The sequence below is a fragment of the Sciurus carolinensis genome, chromosome 5 (assembly GCF_902686445.1).
Source record: "Sciurus carolinensis chromosome 5, mSciCar1.2, whole genome shotgun sequence".
Classification (NCBI taxonomy): Eukaryota; Metazoa; Chordata; class Mammalia; order Rodentia; family Sciuridae; genus Sciurus; species Sciurus carolinensis.
This window is the reverse complement of record NC_062217.1, coordinates 32,291,350-32,310,448: the sequence shown is the minus strand read 5'-3', so window position 1 is coordinate 32,310,448 and position 19,099 is coordinate 32,291,350. Positions and strand designations below refer to the sequence as shown.

The window sequence follows — 19,099 nt, the reverse complement described above, 5'->3', positions numbered from 1 at the left end:
AGGCAGAGGTTTGTCAGGGTAGATAGAAAAAAAGATCAAGACCCATATATCTGGGGATATAACTGTCTTAAAGTCCTTGCCTAGCATGCATGAAGTCCTGGGTTCAATTCCCGTACCAGATAAGCTTTAAATATACAGATAAATTAATAGAGAAACATAAACTGTGAAAACAGTATAAGATCAGGTTGGTATGTTGATATTAAATGAAGTAGACTTGAAGGCAAACAATGTCATTTGAGTTTAAAAAAAGACATTTTGTAATGAGAACTGTCAGTTTATCAGAATGATAAAAATCACACGTGATTATAATAGAGCTTCAAAATATTTAGATCAAAAATTCACAGAATTAAAGGGACAAATAGACAATTCTACAACAGTTACAGATTTAACATCACTTTCTCAGCAGTTTATACAACTGGATACCAAAAAAAAAATCATTAAGATACAAAAGGTGTGAACATTCTCAATCACCTTGATGTAATGGATATTTATAGAATACTACCCAATAAGTGCAGCAGAACACTCTCTTCTCCTATTTGTGGGCACACAGAACATCTTACATAGACTGTGTGTTAAGGTATAAGAAGTTTCAGTTCAATGGAAAAGAGTTGAATTCTTGAAAAATATGTTCCCTAACTACAATGAAATTAAGTTAGAAATCAGTAAAACTTAAAGGGAAACCTGTATTACTTGGAAATTTAAAACAACATTCTAAATAACTTATGAATAGATGAAAAAATCATCAGAAAAAAGACAATATTTCAAAGCAAATGATTATGAGAATACATAGAACATATCAAAATTCGTGGAATGTAACCGAAGCAAAGCTTAAGGGAAACACTGTAACTTTAAATGTTTAGATTAGAAAAGGTGATATAAAGTTCCATCATAAGTGAGAAAAAGTAAAGTAAATCCAAAGAAGGGAGAGCCTAGGAGAGAGAATGAACATAATTTATGAATATCATGAATAAAAGAGGCATTATCATTACAAATCCCATAAATATTTAAATATGATGAATAAACTTTAATAACTTTATGCCAATAAATTCAAAAACTTAGATGAAGCAAATTCTTAAACAGTTTGACAAAACTGATATGTGGTGAAGCAGAAAATCTGAATAGCCTAAATTATTAAAGATATTGAACTTCCCACCAATACCTTACCAAAAAGAAAAACTCCATGTGCAAATGTTTTTATCAACAAATTTCATCAAGCCATTAAAGAAATTCCACTCTGAAACTTTTAAAGTAGAGGAGGGAACACCTCCTAATCCAATTTACGAGACGCATAATCTTAAATCTGACACAGATATTATAGAAAAAAATTATAGACCAGTTCCCCTCATGTACATACACACAAATAAATTTAACATAATATTAGCAAACTAAATAAAAAATGATATAATGTATTATGATGACAAGTTTATCCTAGGCTTGTATAATAGTCAAAAAGCAACCAATGTAATCCACCACATTTGCAGAATAAAGGAGAAAAAGCATTTTGTTAGCAGGTTCAAAAAAGTGACTTGGGGTGCAACTGAGCGATAGACTGTATGCTTTCTTGCCTAGCATATATGAGGCCCTGGGTTCAATCCCAGCACCATAAACAAAAAAAAAAAAAAAAAAAAACAAAGCTTGAAAACATTATGCTTTCTTGAAAAAACAAAGTCTCTTAGCAGATACATGTGGAGGAGAACCTCCTCAGTCTGTTGAAGTGTATCTGTTAAAAAAACCTATAGCTAAAATTTTGAATATTTCTAAAAAAGATCAGAAACAAGGTGTGTCCATTGTTACCATTTCAGTTCTTCATTAAGTAGACAGTTACATCCATTATAATTAGACAAAATAAGATTAGGAAGATGCAAAGTCCTTTCATTTGTAGATGGCATGATAGTTTTTCTGTAGATGTTTTAGGACTTTATACAAAAACAAAATATTTGACAAATCCTGAGGATAGGCAAAAAACCCCTAAGACTTAATAATAATAATAATCCCTGGATTCCAATCAAAATGTAGGCAAAATATTCAAATAGACACTTTACAAAGAAAGATACACAAGTACCCAATAAGCACAGGAAAAAGTTGTGCAACATCATTAATTGTGAGGGAAATGCAAGTTAAAGCATAATGAGGTATTACCATATATTTTTTAGAAAGACCTAAAACTACTGGTGATATTAAATATTGCCAAAAGATTTGAAACAAGTCTCATACATTAATGGTAGGAGTGTAAAATGTTACTATTTTGGTAAAAGTGCTGCTAGTTTTTTTATAAATTCATAAAATGACGTCATTTCTATTCCTAGATGTTTAGTCAAGAGAAATGAAAACAAACATTCACAAGAAAGATATACAAAATGGTCTAGCCACTTTAGTCATAATGACCCAAACACTAGAAACAGCACAAGTGTTCATCAATAAGGGAAAGGATACATATATTGTGGCACATTTATTCTGTAGATTACTATTGTTCAACAAAAAGGAGCAGGCTGCTTTCTGATATGGGCAACCACATGGATAAAAATCTCAAAAACAAGCCTAGTAAAAGAAGCCTTATATAAAGACTTGAGTTGATTTATGTGCTGCTTGAGGACAGGCACAAGTAATGTTGCATGGAAAAAAATCAGAAATGTGGTTGCCTCTCATGGGCATAAGGGTAGTAATGACTGGGACGAAACAAAGGGAACTTTCTGGGGTTCTGAGAGTTGATTCGCATTTCTGTTGTGCAGGTGTATGTATTTGTCCGAATTCATAGAATGGAACCTTTTAAGATTTATTTTATCTTATGTAACTTTTACCTGAAAATAAAGTAATTTGAGCTTTGGTTAATGATAACATTCAGGGGTGAAGTCTGCGACCTAATTTGAAATGCTTTACTATAACAAACCTGGTTGCTGTGTGAACATTGGGGTGATACATATATGATTAAAGGAGTGACAGTGAATATTAAACCCCAAGCAGGGGGTACATAGTATTCACTTCAACTTTTCTGTCTGTTCAAACATATTCCTAATTAATGCTGAGGAAAATATTTAAAAAGCATCTTTCATGTTGAAAGTGACATATGTCTAGAAAAAATATTTGGAAAGTGTAGAAAATAAAAGAAAGAAATATTACCCACAGTGGAGCCATCTAGAAATAACTGTTACTTAATATGTTTATTTTCCATCACTTTTCTGCACTTCAATTCTGCTTCATTTAATGGCTGGGATTATATTCTACATGCTGTCCTGCATCCTAGTTTTCCTCCAATTATCTTTATAACATATCCTTCCACTGCCAAATGTTATTCTACTGAACTATGTACTGTAGTTGGCCGAAGGCATCCTTCTATGTTATGTGTTTAGACTGTTTTCCATATTTTACTAACACATACTTCCATAATGGATATATTTTTACAGTTTGTTTTTAGATTATCCCTTTAAGATAGGTCCTTATAAGTGTAAATACCACGTCAAAAGTTATAAAAGGTTTTTGGGCTGCAGTTGTGACTCAGTGGTAGAGCGCTTGCCTAGCATGTGTGAGGCACTGGGTTTGATCCTCAGCACCACATAAATATTAAAAAAATAAAGGTATTATGTCCATCTACAAATTAAAAAAACATTTTAAAATATTTTTTTAAAGTTAGGTTTTAAAGCCAGTCACATAGTCAAATTGTTGACTTCCTCCACTTTTCTTTCCAGAATGGTGCCTGACACCTCTGAAGAAACCCCAGAACCCCCAAAGCCCAATGAAATATCACTCATCTAGAATATTTAACCACTAACTATACATCAGACCACATTTTAAAAACTTAATTTCTTTGCCATTCCAAGGCCCAGAGATGTTTAGTAATTTTCTTACAGTCCTAGCTAGTAATTAGCAGAGTCACCCTGTATGTTATCACCGTATCCAGCCCAAACAGGTGTATTATTAAATGCTTCATTTATGAGCACACTGAAGAATGAAGGCATCAAGGGATTAAACCAAATCTACATTTCTATTTCCCTTCAGTACTCTGAAAGATCTAGTTTCCTTCTGATGTTATCCTGCACATTGTTCTCATTTGCATATCAGTTTATTTGTTCTGTTTGTACTTCCCTCATGGAAAGAAAGTCATCTTCTCATTTTCCTTTGGCTCAGGCCACCAAATTACATGTAAAGCCCATTTGTTACAAGGTGCTAATTGATCTATTGTTGGAATTTGGTCCAGTCCCAGTGACATCAATTTATCAAGATGCTAACTGCGAGTGTGTGTGTGTGTGTGTGTATACACATACACATGCACAAACATACACATACATATATCTTTACAAGACACACACAGAGCACGTGGCTCTCTCCTCAGAGGGCAGAATATTCTGTAGGCAGTGAGAGTCTGTTTTCTCCCCGGTGTGTGTGCACCTTGTATACTGCAGCAGGCCCAGGGTGAAGGGTCTGGGTACAAGGTACAAACATTGGACCTTAACAGCAGTTCTTGTGCAGCACGAGCAGGTGCCTGGGAGTTTGTGATTTCAGGAGTTGTGAGTGCCGCTGGCTTGTGGGGACATGACCTTTCTCTGAAAGAGACTAGATGGGGAAGAGTACGGGCCATTCCTTTGCAAACAAACCCAGAAGGAAGGAAGGATTGTCCTTGTGTGCTGGAAACAAATGAGACTAATTATTCCTTATTTACTGCCATTCTTTGATCAGAGAACGAATCAAATATTGCTGTGAGCAGCTGCGTACGCTCTTGCCTTATATAAAGGGGAGAAAGAATGATGCGGCTTCAATTCTTGAGGCAACAGTTGATTATGTGAAATATATCCGGGAGAAAATCCCACCAACCATTATGGGCCAGGTATTCAGCTCCTAAAGCTTTAAATTTTATCCTTATAGACAATGCTATTTAATGCTACACAATTTTATTTTGATTTTTTTTAACTGGAAATGTTTGTGTCTTTGTATATGTGTAAAAATACCTATTATCTATCTAATGTTATCTGTCAATCACTGTATGTTTCAGATTACAGAAGCCCTTCAGAACAATAGGAGATTTTGTAAAAAACAAGTGCCTATCCAGCTATCCCTCCCAGGCACTGTCTTGGCACAAAGGTATGATGAGGGCTCTTGTGAGTCCAAAGCCTGCTTGTTGTTTATCTCTCATGCTGATGACAGATGTGTAGACAGGAATTGGATTCATCCACAGTGAGAACTTAGGTTCTTAGGATCAGTGAACTTTTCCCATTGCTGATGTATATCATTTCATTATAGCAATGAACACTTGCAATATTCTCAGGCTCCTGGTCTTATTATTTTTCTCACTCCTCCTTTTGTTATTCACAGACCTTAAAATGGAGGTTGGCTGCACCTGACTATAGTGACTGTGGAGTTCAGCAGGGGCATGATGGATTCTAATGCGCCTGTGTCCAGGAGGTTGAAGGCCCTGGTACATGCAGACAAGCATTTCAGTTAGCAGTCCATAAATAAACTCCCTAGTACAAAATGTGACATGCCGAATGATAGCCTCCTTATTTAGATTTATTAGAATATGTAAACAGAGAAACTGTAGAGGAATAGCCAGTCATTCCTAAAGAAGCATCATGGGTCCTGTTCAATTCTTTGTTCTCATATTTTAAATAATCCATAGGTGAGGCTCTGTCAGGGTTTTTTAGAACTTGATTGGTAGAACAGCATTTGAATTCAGCAGTGTTCTGGAGGGATATAAAAACTGTTATTTATTGTTTCCTTTTAGGGAAAACAGTGTGTTGACAAGCACTTACTCCCCTGTGAGAGGGATCCAGTTCCTGGCTAACAAGTGCTTGAATGTGTATTCCATTGATACTGGCGGGGACTCCTTGGATCAAATTGTGAGAGGTGAGCCACATCTAATGCCGTTGCTGCTTATGGGGTGCTGGGGCCTGCCTGGACATCCTTTGCACATTCGGGCTTCCGAACATTTGCTCGCATAACCAGGGGTTTAAGTGTAGCTGAAAGAATACACCATGAGTCCTTCTAGTATTGTCAGCTTGAAGTTCATAACGTGGCCATGGATATTTAAATAATGTTATCCCAGAAATTGGATTCAGTTGGATTAAAAACTGACCTTAATTACCAGAAAATTCATCTTGCTGCATTGGTAATTTGGTTTATTTTAAATAGAATCTAAAGGGAAGTGAAGTACAGTTGTCCCTCAGTATCCATGGGGGATTTTTTTCTGGATCTACCTGCAGATACCAAACTCTGGATTCTCAAGTTCTTTATATAAAATGGCATGCTATTTTCATATAAAATGTCCATTCCTCTCTCATACTCTGAATCTTTTCTAGGTGACTTACAATATCTAATACAATGTAAATGCTATGTAATTAGTTGTTATATTGTGTTGTTTAGGGAATAATGACAAGAAAAATAGTCTGTGCCTATTCAGTAGAGATGTAATCAAAAAAAAATTTTTTTTCAATCCATGACTGGTTGATCCCTAGATGAGGAATCCACAGATACAGAGGACTGATTGTATTCATATTAATTCAGTACTGATTGTGTACTGAGCATTTAACATAGTATTTACCTCCTCACTTTTCTGCTTAAATGACGCCTTCTCCGTGAGTCCTCAATTGCCCAGTTAAAGCTGCACATCTCACCATACATGATGCAGGGGACTCCTCACCTACTTTCTCTGCTGGTTTTGTCTCATAACACTCACTACCTGCTAATATTCTTTTCTTGTATGTTTTATTAATTGCCTGTCTTCTCGCATTAGATTGCTGACTAGAGTTGGGAAGGTTTTTTGCTTTTGCTTTTTGCCCATTTTGTTTATTGCTTGTATTTTTAATACCTAAAACAATGATTAGCACACAGTTGGTGCTCAATAAATGTTCATTATGCAAACATTCATTGTCCACTTGGACGCATTTTTGTCATATGTGCTGCATAAACCTAGGCATGCCCACATATTTATAGAAATAAGATGGGAAAGAATAGAGTCAAACAAAAAGAATACAGCAACTAGTTTGTGACTTTTGGTATTCTTGAAGATAAATCTTAGTTGAGAAACCAGTAAGGCATGGAATTCCTCTCCAGAATGCTGAATGCTGGGTGACAGGTCTGCCTGTCTCTTTGGCCAGCTAGTCTTAGGTGACTCTTCTGCTGACTTCTAAGAGATTCTGCTCTCAGCACCTCCCTTGTGCTGAGAATGCCCTCCCAGTCACTCTCCAGTTGATTCCAATTCTGTCCCTTAGTTCTCTGCTTAAATGTCCCTGCCTTAAAGATGAGGACACATAAATGAACAAGATACACTTCTTTTTCTCATAGAACTTGCAAATCAGTGGCAGAGAACATCACAAAAGCAAACCATGGTTCACCCAGTATTTTATGTGCTGTAGTAGAGGTACTGTGTGCATGTATGGGGGTATAGTGGGGACCATGTGAACAAAAGGTCCCTAGAATTAATATCTAAAATCAGAAGAGAAAGGGGGCAAAAATAAAACACAGTCCTTCTTATTCATATAATCAGAGAAGCCTCAGGGTGTTTTTAGTCAATTTAGACTTTTCTGGCCTAGGGAAGAGAGAAAGAAAATGGAGCAGGGGGACATGTCACGGTAAGCCACAGTTAAACTGCTTAAAGTACCTGTGGCTGAATGTGACATGGAATGATTAAATTGGCCTAGATTAAAACAGATAGAGGTCAGACCGCAGGCAGATCCCTGTCAATGTTATTTCTTGAACATGCAACACTGTTTATATTGTGCAGAAAATCTGAAGTACCATTTTCATGGCAGAGTTCAGACCTGTGTGTGCCCCTGCATCTTATAGCATTGCATCATCCAAAGAGACTGCTCTTGGGAAGACACAAATACACTAGGAGCAGAGGCTTGTGACTTGTTTAAACCAGAGGATACCTGCAAGGTCAATCAGTCAAATCCCCACTTTTATTTTGTTTGTGTATATTTTTCCTTTTGAAAAGTAATATGGGTCCTTTGCTACTCTAAGCTCATAACTGTTCATTTTGTATGTATTCTCTTCGAGTCTTTTTTCCGGGTGTATTTTTCTATAGTAGTAAACATATTGAACATCCCATTTGTTTCCTGATTGTTTTACTTAACTTTGTATCATATATGCTTTATTGTAACGCAGCTCTCATCACCATTTTAATGATTTTAATAGTTTAGCAAATGATTTATGGAGTAATTTTCTTAGCCATCTTACCTATATTTAGCACTTCTATTTGTGAGTAGAGAGATTTTACACATCACATGATTGGAAATACTTCCCCATATATAGGGTTTTCTGTATTTTGGGCTTCTCCTTAGACTGCATTCCTGGAAGTTTGTCATGGATGAATTAGAGAACAGAGAACATGAGTGTATGTGTGTGTGTTTATATATATATATATATCCTAATGTATGATGCCAAATTACTTTTTAAAGAGGATCAGAAGAATTGCTGTGAGTCAAGTCTTGCAAATTTCACTCTTACCACCCAGGTCAGAAAATTGAAGGATATCAAAGCTAAGAGGCTACCCAAAGTCCTAAAATTTCTGTGCTGAGCCTAACCTGTAACATGGACATGTTTAGACTCTATTAGCTTGTCTTTTGCATTAATCTATGTACACATTTGTTTTATTTTTCACAAATATTCCCGGTACATTTGCATTTAAAGTATACATAAAATTACATTTTTTCAGTTTCATTATTGTTGATGTCCCAAAAAAATGATATTCACAGTGTTACTTCAAATTACATTGTTAACATTTTATATTTAAATATTTTTTGTGGTATGAGATGTTATTTCTCACTTCAGTGGTAGAAAATCAACCAGGCTTTATTCTTGAATGAATGGAGTTGTTCTTTCCCACATTCTTCCTTGCTTCATAGTGATGGCCAGTTTTGATTATGATGGAACCCAACACACACATACACACACACACACACACACACATTCACACACAAACACACACACACACCAAGAGAGGCACAGAAATTTGCTGTTCCTCTAAAAATCTCTTTTCATGACACATGAAAACTAATTTATAATGTGTATAAAGTATTAAATATCACTTTTTTCCATCAGCATTTGAGCATAGCAGTAGTACAAGTATGTAATGTGAGGAAATGAAACAGAATAATATATTTTAAATATGGTCACCTAGAAATACGGAATTATGTATTATAGTATTATAGTATTGATAGATGCTTGTTTTCTTATTACAGGTCAGTCAGGCTCCACTTCAGAGAGTGACGTTGGTGATCTGTATAAAACTCGAATTCCCAGTGCAGCCCTCTCCCTTAATTCCTTTCATGCTCTCAGATACTATTCTAAAGTTTTCCCTTCCTACGATGCACCTGCCGTAACAAATCAGAGCATTTCAATTCATTTACCGTCAGCTGTGCCCAAAGTCTCAAAGTTTCTCCCCCAGCACTGCAATTCTGTGCTGGGCCAGACGTGTACAACACATCCCAACTGTCTGGTAAGTCTTTGTGGGGTCTGTGAGTCAGACTGAACTCTCCCTCTGGCCAGCAGAGTACTTGGACTTCATTGTCATACTGTGGTTGGAAGGCTCTAGAGACCTAGAGCTGTGCTAGTTTTTAAGTTACTCTGCCTGATGGGCGAAAACCCGTACAGTAGATCCAGGTTCTGATTTTCCAGTCTGCAGGGTTGGTATCTGAATTTCTAGAATCAGTGAATCTGTGTTGGACCTTACATGACCAGATGGAACCTGATATCCTCTGGTGCTGATTGCCCCTCCCCTCTGCTTCTACTCAGCTCCTAGGAGGCCACAGTCTGTTTTACCATCCTCACCCTCAGCTGACTCCATAACTGGCTGCAGCTTTCTCTCTCCTGCTGGTCTCCCTGGCTCCCACTGTATCAAAGCCTCATGTTCCAGTCACCACCAGGCAGATTTCAGAGAATAGATATAATGTAACAGATAATCATTGAGCATCATGCTTACCTGTTGGGCTAAGAAGATGGTATATAAAAATAGACTTGTGTGACCCCTGCTTTCGTGAGGTGCTGCAAAGAAGCAGCCACTTGGGATATGGCCTGGAGCATGTAAGGAAATATCTCAATATATGTAATATAATCTGGACTCAAAAGAGGGGAAGATCTGCTTGCCCCTGAGAAGTTCTGTCAAGCCAAGCTCTAAAGACAAAAAATTAGCCAGGTAAGGAGTTCCAAGTCAAGGGTGAAGGAGGGGAAGAGCATTCCAGGCAGATAAATTAGCATATGGAAACTGTAGAACCTTTATTTTTAGAAGAACTTCCAGTTTTAGTGAAAGACCCAAACAAAATTAACCTGCTTAAAATGAACTTCTGATAAACTTAATATTGTTACTAATACTTTTGCACATAAATAATACCTGACATGTTTTGAGGACTCAATAGATAATGTGCCATTCATGTATTTAATGTGGATGATTTAAAGGATCCCAAAGCAATCCTTTGAGGGTAGATACTGTTATTATCTCTGTATGATATCTATAAAATGGGAATAATAGTGACTGTTCCAAAAAATGTCATGAGAAAAATATTCCAAAAAGAACTCCAAAGAAATATTAGAACCTGAGGTTATAGTAATGTTTCTAATGATCGTCAGTATTCCAATGGGAAGCTCAGGGTAAATGAAAAAAAAGGTTTCAAAATTATTATTTATTTATTTGAGATGGGATCTGCTTTATTGCCCAGTCTAGTCTCTAGTTGTTGGATTCAAAACAGTCCTCCCACCTCAGACTTCGAAGTAGCTGGGTCTACAGGAACTTGACATAGCGCCAAGAACATTATAAGTTGTTGACACTTACTCCTTATGGTTTTGTTGCTGAATTTTAAGAAAATTACTTTTAATAACAGTACATATTTTTAAACCTGTAGGTTTAGTCACCTGAAGATTTCACATGGTTTTACAAATTATTTCATCGTTTTAGGACATCAAAAATACATTTGTGACATTACAAATAAGAATGGGCAGGATTCGATTAATGTGTTTTTTTTTTGTTTGTTTGTTTTTTGTTTTTTGTTTTTTTTTCCCCCCTCTGCAGCAACAGTTTTGGGCATATTAACAGCACATGTTTGAAATTCACATTGTAGACCACCTGCTGGTCACGGTTTGACAATACAGGAAGAGTGGAACAAAGAATAATTTTGAAAGCTACACCCAGAGACCTAATATCAAAAGAGCTGGCATTGTCTGGCTTCTGATAAATGTGCTAACAGCTTCTGCTGATAGAAAGACAGGCTGTGAAAGTGGTAGCCACAGGCTTTCACTCATCCACATACACACTTGGATCTCCCTCATCCAGAGAGCTTCAAGAAAAAATGGCCTAGGCGACCTAGACTCTTTTTTTTTTTTTTTCTCATCAAAAAATATTCCACAGTTTGTAAAAAATATTACACTACAAAGAAGATCCATGTGGACTTGATGAAAGGATAAGATTGGAAAGGTGCATTGACACAGCTGTGTCACTGAGCACAAATACTACAATTTGATTCTTATTTTAGTATCAATAAGAATTACTGTCACTTATTTCTAGAGGTTATCTTTTCTAGATTTGACATTTTAAAGAGCTTCCTTCTTTATCCATCATCCAAAAACTAAGCTATACAGAGAGATACTGAAGGGTGTCTGCCTCTTCCCTTAACTACTAATGAATAAATTGCTGTGTTTGCCTTTGCATTTCACAAACCTTTGCATACAAAGATAAGCTAATATTAGGCAAGATTTTCTTTCTGGATCCTTAGTTGCAGACTAGCAGATCTCTGCATTAGGAAAAAAAAAAAAAAAAAAAAAAAAACTGTTGAAAATTGGGGGAGAAAAATATTTGTTTTATATTTCACCAAATAGTTCTTATGCATAAGTTTTATTAAAGTATTCAGTTCTGACCCTGAAAATTGTCTTTGTTTCATAAACATGATCCCTCTTTTAGTCCTACTTTGCAAGGAATTTGATTTTACCAGATTTTTTAATTTGAAAAGCTTAATGATTCAGGCATAATTTTCATGTTAAATTGTATAACATGATTGTATAAGATGATGGAATCTGTAGATGTTTGACATAATTATGAAATAACTTAAAAGTTTCCAAGGTTCTGTGCTTATTACTACAAATGGTAATGTGCTTATTACTACCCTTCATATTCTTGCCTGTAATTGCTTTAAATTGAAAGAGAACCTGCTGAGGTATTCTGGGCACTTGAAGGATTGCCCATGTCCCCCGCTGGTCTGGATTACTGATGGGGCTTTTGCTTTGGTGGTGGGTTTTCTAGATCCACCTGTGAGGTGGGAGATGCCTATAGCTGGGAATTCTTCAACAGATGACCCAGGGAGTGTTACCCTCAGAGCTATCTGACTGTATGTTGGTCCCCTTTATTCTTTCACATGAAAAGGAGTCTAAACGACCCATTATTAAAGCTATATTGTATTTTCAAAGCCAGTTCCATGATCCTCAATTTCATGCACATGTCCAAATTCTTCTGTGATGCAAAATTTCATTTTTAATAAATTATGCTCTTCCCAGTAATCTCAACTCTCAGCCAAAGAGGAGAGATTAGCTGGGTCTCAGCCCTTAGAGTGGGATTTTCTTTGTAAAATCAAGTTGGCTGGTCATGAGACACTGCATGTGCAATTTTCACAATGAAAAAAGTACAGGATGGGATTGGGGTTGTGGCTCAGTGGTAGAGCACTTGCCTCGCACATGGGAGGCACTGGGTTCAATCCTCAGTACCACATATAAATAAAGTGAAGGTATTGTGTTCATATACAACTAAAAAAGTTTTTTTTTTTTTTTTTAACGGTGCAAGAAACTTGCCTAGAATAGGGGGTGGCTTATAGGTTTCACAGTGGTGGAGGCAGGCTTGGCAAGACTTGGTAGACGATCCAGTGTAGTCTGAGGAGAGGCTGAGGACTAAGACGGACCCTCATGTTTCTAGCTTCAGTGAATAGTATTGCTATTCACTGAGAGAGCACAAGGCCAAAGCACTTGGAGGAATGGCACGAGAAGATGACAATTTTATTTGTGACCATGTTGCACTTGAGGTAGTGGTGGGATATCCTAGTGTAGGTGGCCAAAATACATTCAGGTATGTGCAGTGCAGGCAGGAGAGCTGGATGAGAGATGAGAAGGGTTGAGGTATCATCAGCACTGAGAGGGGAATTCAAACATGACATGGTAGGAGTGTCCCAGATGATCCATAGGACCTGGTCATCCTGTGGTTACACTATATAATTCAGCATAAAAAATCACTTGGTCAGACTCCTAATGACATTAAGCATTGCCAGTTACCAAAGATCTGAGGTACATGAGTAAAACCTTAAATGCAGAGGGGCACAAATTGCTAGCAGCCGGTGGTTTTTTTTTTTTTTTTCTACCTGTTTTTTAAAATATGATAAATTGAATTTCTCCTTATTTCTAGCTTCTGAAAAACTCAAAGCTTAGGCACAACTGCTTGATCGAAGTGCCTGCCTTTTTACATGGGATATCAGTTTTCCTTTGATCACTTTTCCCAGTCCGCCTCATTCATTAAAGTGCTTGCCTGGTCCCTGCAGGGGACCTGAAAGCACCACATATAAATAAATGAAGGTACTGTGACTCCTGAAAGAGCAGTGGCTCTTTTGTACATAGGAGTCACTTATACAGGTATGGGGGAACTTGTTTAAATTCAAACTCCCAGGCCATACCCCAGAGACTCATTGGTACACTTGGCTAAGCTGGTACCTGGGAATCTGCATTGTAACAAACCCTATTGGATATATATGCAGATATATGGTTATTCCTGCTTAAAACATATCCCTTGCACTTAAACAGCTGCAGATAAACATAGGAGACAGAAAAACAGAAACAAACCAAACTGATACGTCATTGACTCTCAAACTTGGCAACACTTGTTTATTTAGTAAAACAATCCCTTTTAGGATCCTTATCCAGAGCTCCTCATTCCAGAGTTGTAGAGTGCAGTACTCTGCATAGGTAGGATGATTCTGATACACAACTAGGTTTGGAAGCCACTGACACATTTATAACATGCTACTCAAGGGCGTAGTAAGGACTAGAAACCAGTGTTTTAGTCTGCTTTGTGTTAATGTGACCTTTATAACAAAAAGAACAAGTTAGAGGAGGAAAAGTTGATTTTGGCTTAGTTTCAGAGGTTCAGTCCATGGTCAGCCAACTCCATATCCCTGGGCCCATGGTAAGGCAGAACTTCATGGCAGAATGGCGTGGCAAAGAATAACTGCTCAATTTGTGCAACCAGGAAGCAGAAATCCTGAGTGCAAGGATCCAGGGATAATATAATCCCCAAAAGCACAACCCCAGTGACCTACTTCCTCTAGCCATACCCTACCTGCCTAAAGTTACTACCCATTAATCCATTAAAATGATTAATCCATCAAATGAATTAATCCACTGATTAGGTTGCAGCTCTTGTAATCTAATGACCCTCTGAAAATTCCTGCATTGTCTCACACGTGAGCTTTTGGGGGACACATCATATCCAAACCATAACGGGAGGTAAAGTACAAAGAACATAACCCTCCCCAGTCCAGAATTACCTACACCCTGATGAAGAAAGGTTTTGCTAAGGAGGTGGGTTCAGAAACTGCTTTGATAAGTGTGATGATGACATAGCACAGTTATGGGGAAATCAAATATGGGAGTGGATGCTGGGAGTTTCCAGTAGGTATGTCTCAGGAAAACGAGTGTGGTAGGGTTGCCCTCAGTTTATCTAGATGGCAATGGAAACTGCTTGGGTGAAGGGAGGTGCTTTGAATTTTTACTAGATCTTTTATATTTGTAAAGTTACTCTAAAGGTATTGTTCAACGTTGAATACCACTTGAGCATAGTGGTACTATGCAAAATAATGAACATTGGTCATTTCATGGCATTGACCAGACCAAACCCAGAGCCTTCTGGCAGTTTTCTTTCCACCTATCAGGTACGTCCCTCACTCTCCCCTTTCCTTCTGTGTGTCTCCCAGGTACATGGAATGAGGAAACAGGAAACCCAGGATCACCTTGGTTAATCTGGTATCAAGAGGTGTTTTCATCACCATGGAAACATGACACTTCTGTGGAGGACAGAGAAATCCCTTATCTTTTTTTTCAAGGTTGTTTTTACAATCCAGAGTAATGTTCTTTCTGAAAACACCAGGAAAAAAATTTTTTTAAGAAACTGGGAAAATGTGCGCACGCACGCACACACACACACACACACACACACACACACATTTTTATATCAATATCTTGTATGCTACTGAATTTTACTCATCAGACTGTAGTAAAACTATATTTTTATCTCAAATCAGTTTTCTGGAAGTCAGATTATAAAACAAGTGTGATTGAACACTGCTGGGAGAAACTTCAGTGAAATAGATTTCTAAAACACACAGATCAACTTGTTCTGAGAAGTGGTCTGCTAAACTGTGTATCCCAAGAAGTCTTTGCAGATATTTCTTTCTACTGATTTCTAACCCAAATAGCCTTAAGGGTATGTGAGAGTGTTGGGAATGGTGGTATTTTATAAAACATGAATCTCTCCTCCTCTCAACCTGTCTAAGCTACTTCATTATGTCCCTCAAACAGTAGCTAAACGCATAAAAAATTCTATGGCATAGGAGTTATGAGACCCCTTGTCATTTTTAAGCCCCTGGACAAGTCTCGACATGGCAAGTACCTTGCAGATTACTTTCCCCATAGACCTGAAAGTAGAACTCAATTTTGAACTACAAACCATTGAAAAGTTGAAAACCTTTCCCATAGCCATGGGTATATTAAGGTATGTACATAGAAACAAGAATAAGCTTACTGGTTTCTTTCCCTTCTCCTGTGGGTTCATACTGGTTTTCTCATATTGTATTGTAATACTCCTGAACCTAATGTTCATTAAACATTAATAAACAGGGGAAGAACCCTCAGGATTCACAGTCCTGGAGTAATTGTTTTTTTTAATTTTTAGATTTTATTTATTATAATCAAAGAGTTGAAGCATTGATTTTTATCTCCTAATAGAGCACTATAATTGAACTACCCTTTTGTGACATTTAACTGATAAAATAATTATTTTAGGCGTCTTGCTGAAAGAGACATTCTGTGATTTTCTTTTCCTAGTGCAAAGGAAGTTCTGCTCTTTCATAAGGTCAGGTGAGTCAAGAGCTGGACAGAAATGCCCCTAAGCCTTTGACAGAGTTAAGGAAAGCAAAAGAAAATGCTGTTTGGAAAAATTTGTGAACAGATTGTCCTGGCATTAAGGGACTTTTTAAAGGGTTGATCCTAATCTTGTGCAACTGAGAAAGTACTGCAGGATTTACTGAGCTCAAAATACTCTCTTGCTTTCTTGAGACACATGAGAAAAATTGCATATGGGGAAGGGAATTCCTTTCTTGACCACCATTGCCCTCACCCTGTGAGGCAAGAGCCTTAAGTTTTAATATAAATATTATTGCTGGCCACAAGACTTCGCAGCTCCTTTTTGAAAACCTAGCCACAGAATTTGACTGGCAGAAAATGTGTTTATACTTAGTATCGCTATCAATTCTCCCTAAAATGGAAAACCTGCAACAAAGGATGTAATAAAATGCTGTTCTCTGGGGTGGGATTGTGTCACACAAGGGGCGGTTACAGGGAGATCATGTTAAGGGATTTGCACTTACAACCTTGGCTGTGATCCAGGCAAGGCTGGGAAAAATACTCCCAGTTTTCTACCCCAGCAGCAAATGATGTAAATTTAGTCTACAAGGAGGCATGTCCGCAGCTGAGGTTGGCAGAGGTGAATGTGAAGGTGCTTGTATAAATGGTTGGTTTGTTGAGGCCGAAAATAGTTTCACGAAAAGGAGATACCGGGACAGCATTTTATCACAGGTTAACTGCATTAGAGAAATTGGGTTAAAATGTTAAATCTCAGCTACTAGAATTGGCTTTGTGTCATTTGGGTATTTCCTTCACATGCTAATGAAAGCTCAAGAATACTAATCAGATCCCTTTGGCAAAGCCAAGCCAATCATGGCAGGCTTCCAGCCGAAAATTATTTTTCATTGTGTACACTTGGATATTCTGCTCCCACTTAAAGGCAAGGAAGCAAAGCTATGGGGACTGTTTCCTCCTTGGCCCAGACCTGTCTCCTCCTCCTTGTCCCCAATACTGTTCTTTTCCATTCCTAGGATCTTACCTTTATCATGAAGACAGATTTGCCTCTGTATCACCCAGTGCCTGATGCTCATCCAAATCCTACTTGTCCATTGTTCAACTCTGGGCACTGAGTACCTTCCACATGGGCAAGCTCCCATAAGGGAGGCAATTTGGTGTCTTGGAAAGAGCATGAATTTGGAAGTCACAATGATGCCCTCATGGCCTAACACTACTACCCACTAATTGTGTACATTTGGGTAAATTATTTACCTCCTTTCACCCGTTTCCTATAAAATGGGCGTGCCCATATTCACTTATTCAGGTTCCGAGGATTAAAGCCAATGTTCATAAAGTTCCTAGCATCTAGTGGATCCTCACCAAATGGCAGCTACTATTACTGTCTCACTACCCTTCCTTCCTGCAGCCTGTCTACTCGCCGAGACACTGCCAGCACAGGAAGGAAAAGAATCGTGGTTTTCAATGTCATTTCATGCCACTCGTCCCAGCTTTGTAGAATCCTAAACAGGGTATTTGGGTTCCTATGAGCTGCTGCAATTCTTCAACCCCTATTGGGGAGTTTTAAGGTCCTGGAAAAGCCGCACTCTTTCCTTTGTGATTATCCACTTAGAAGAGCACAAACTGACATTGACACCCTTTTGTTCATCCTCCACTACTCCCTACCACTCCCACCAAAGTCAGGTTGGAGCCTTCTGTTAGCACAGGGAGAATACACAGTTTATGTGGCTTCTCCACCTGAGTCTGGGTTGTTAAGGAGTCCACAGCTGGGTTGGTAATCTCTAATTCCAGGTGTTCCACCAACCTGCCCCCAGCCTAAGGGGCTCAGTTATGTGAGAGGGGATGTGATAAGTTTGAATCCCAGCTCCGATGCTTCTGATCTTAACTTGGGGTCTATGAGCAACCATTTCTTTGAGTTTCATGTTTATCATCTGTAGAACTGATAACTAGCTTGCAAGTTTGCTCTGAGGAATAGAATTCATGCCACCTGTCATTAAGGATAGCACCTTTCCCATAATGGGTGCTCAATAAATATACTGTTAATTTTATTGCTTACTCCATTTTATACAAGTTTTGCTCTTTTCCTTTGCTGAAAGCATGCCACATTTCCACTATTTTCCCCTGTAACTTTTGTTTTCCTGCCTTTTATGTAGACCCATAGACAATATCAGTAAACTACAGTATCACTGTTATCTCCTTTCTGTTAAGATATTTTAATTTATATTATAGAAGTAATGTGAGTTTATACAATTTAAACAAAAGTATATAAAATAAAAATCTCATTTCCCCTGAAATTCTGTTCTTTGGAGATAATCACTCATAAGCACTTGATATATCCTACTAGATATACTCTTGTGCATATGAAAACATATGAAGTATGCATGTAGTGATTCATTTTGACTTCTTACCAAATTAGAATCATGACTTCACCCTTCTAATGGCTGAAGTTCTGTTCTATTTTAAGAATATCCCAAAATGCATTTAGCTTCCCAATCATGCAAATTTAGCTTTTTCCACTTATTTTCACAAACACTGTTACAATAAATGTCATAGTTGTGTCTTTGTAGTTATGAAAACATATCCGTGTGACACATTGAGTCAGCAAGAGTTTATTGAATCTCCTTTATGTAGCAGGCACTGTTCTAGCAAACTCCTTCCTTTAATGAGTTTAAATTCTAGCAGAGAATATGTGAAGTAAATAAATATAAAATGCTGTGGTAGGTACCCTAAGGAAAAGGAAGCTGAACCAGGGTTGAGTTGGGATGCTATTTTAGATAGGGAGATCAAGGCAGATACTTTGTTGAACTGGCATTTGGAAACATACTGGATTAGAACAAGAGAACAAACCACACAAAGCCATCTGGGAAAGGAGTATTCCTGGTGAAAAAGCAGGGACTGCAGAGGCTCTGGGGAGCAATGACCCTGGGTATTCATGGAGCATCAAGGAGGCCAGTAAGGCTAGAGGGGAGCAATGGAGGGGACATGGGGAGCCAAAGATGAGGATCCCAAAGGC

The 19,099-nt window shown here is 37.8% G+C and overlaps 1 protein-coding gene across 4 annotated transcripts in view; it reads left to right on the top strand.

Annotated features, from left to right (window-relative positions):
* Positions 1-15,036, top strand: part of Sohlh2 (spermatogenesis and oogenesis specific basic helix-loop-helix 2) — a 50,616-nt gene extending 35,580 nt beyond the window's left edge. For 2 of the 4 annotated variants that reach the window (XM_047552101.1, XM_047552103.1), the window contains exons 7-11: positions 4,672-4,819; positions 4,985-5,073; positions 5,714-5,835; positions 9,171-9,427; positions 14,925-15,036. In XM_047552101.1, coding sequence (XP_047408057.1) covers positions 4,672-4,819; positions 4,985-5,073; positions 5,714-5,835; positions 9,171-9,427; positions 14,925-14,969 — 661 coding nt within the window. In that variant the 3' untranslated portion in view covers positions 14,970-15,036. Of the gene's footprint in view, positions 1-4,671; positions 4,820-4,984; positions 5,074-5,713; positions 5,836-7,711; positions 7,790-9,170; positions 9,428-10,993; positions 11,771-14,924 lie in introns of those variants that run through there. The other 2 variants (XM_047552102.1, XM_047552104.1) reach the window with 2 other exon arrangements.
* Positions 15,037-19,099: the final 4,063 nt, after the last annotated feature.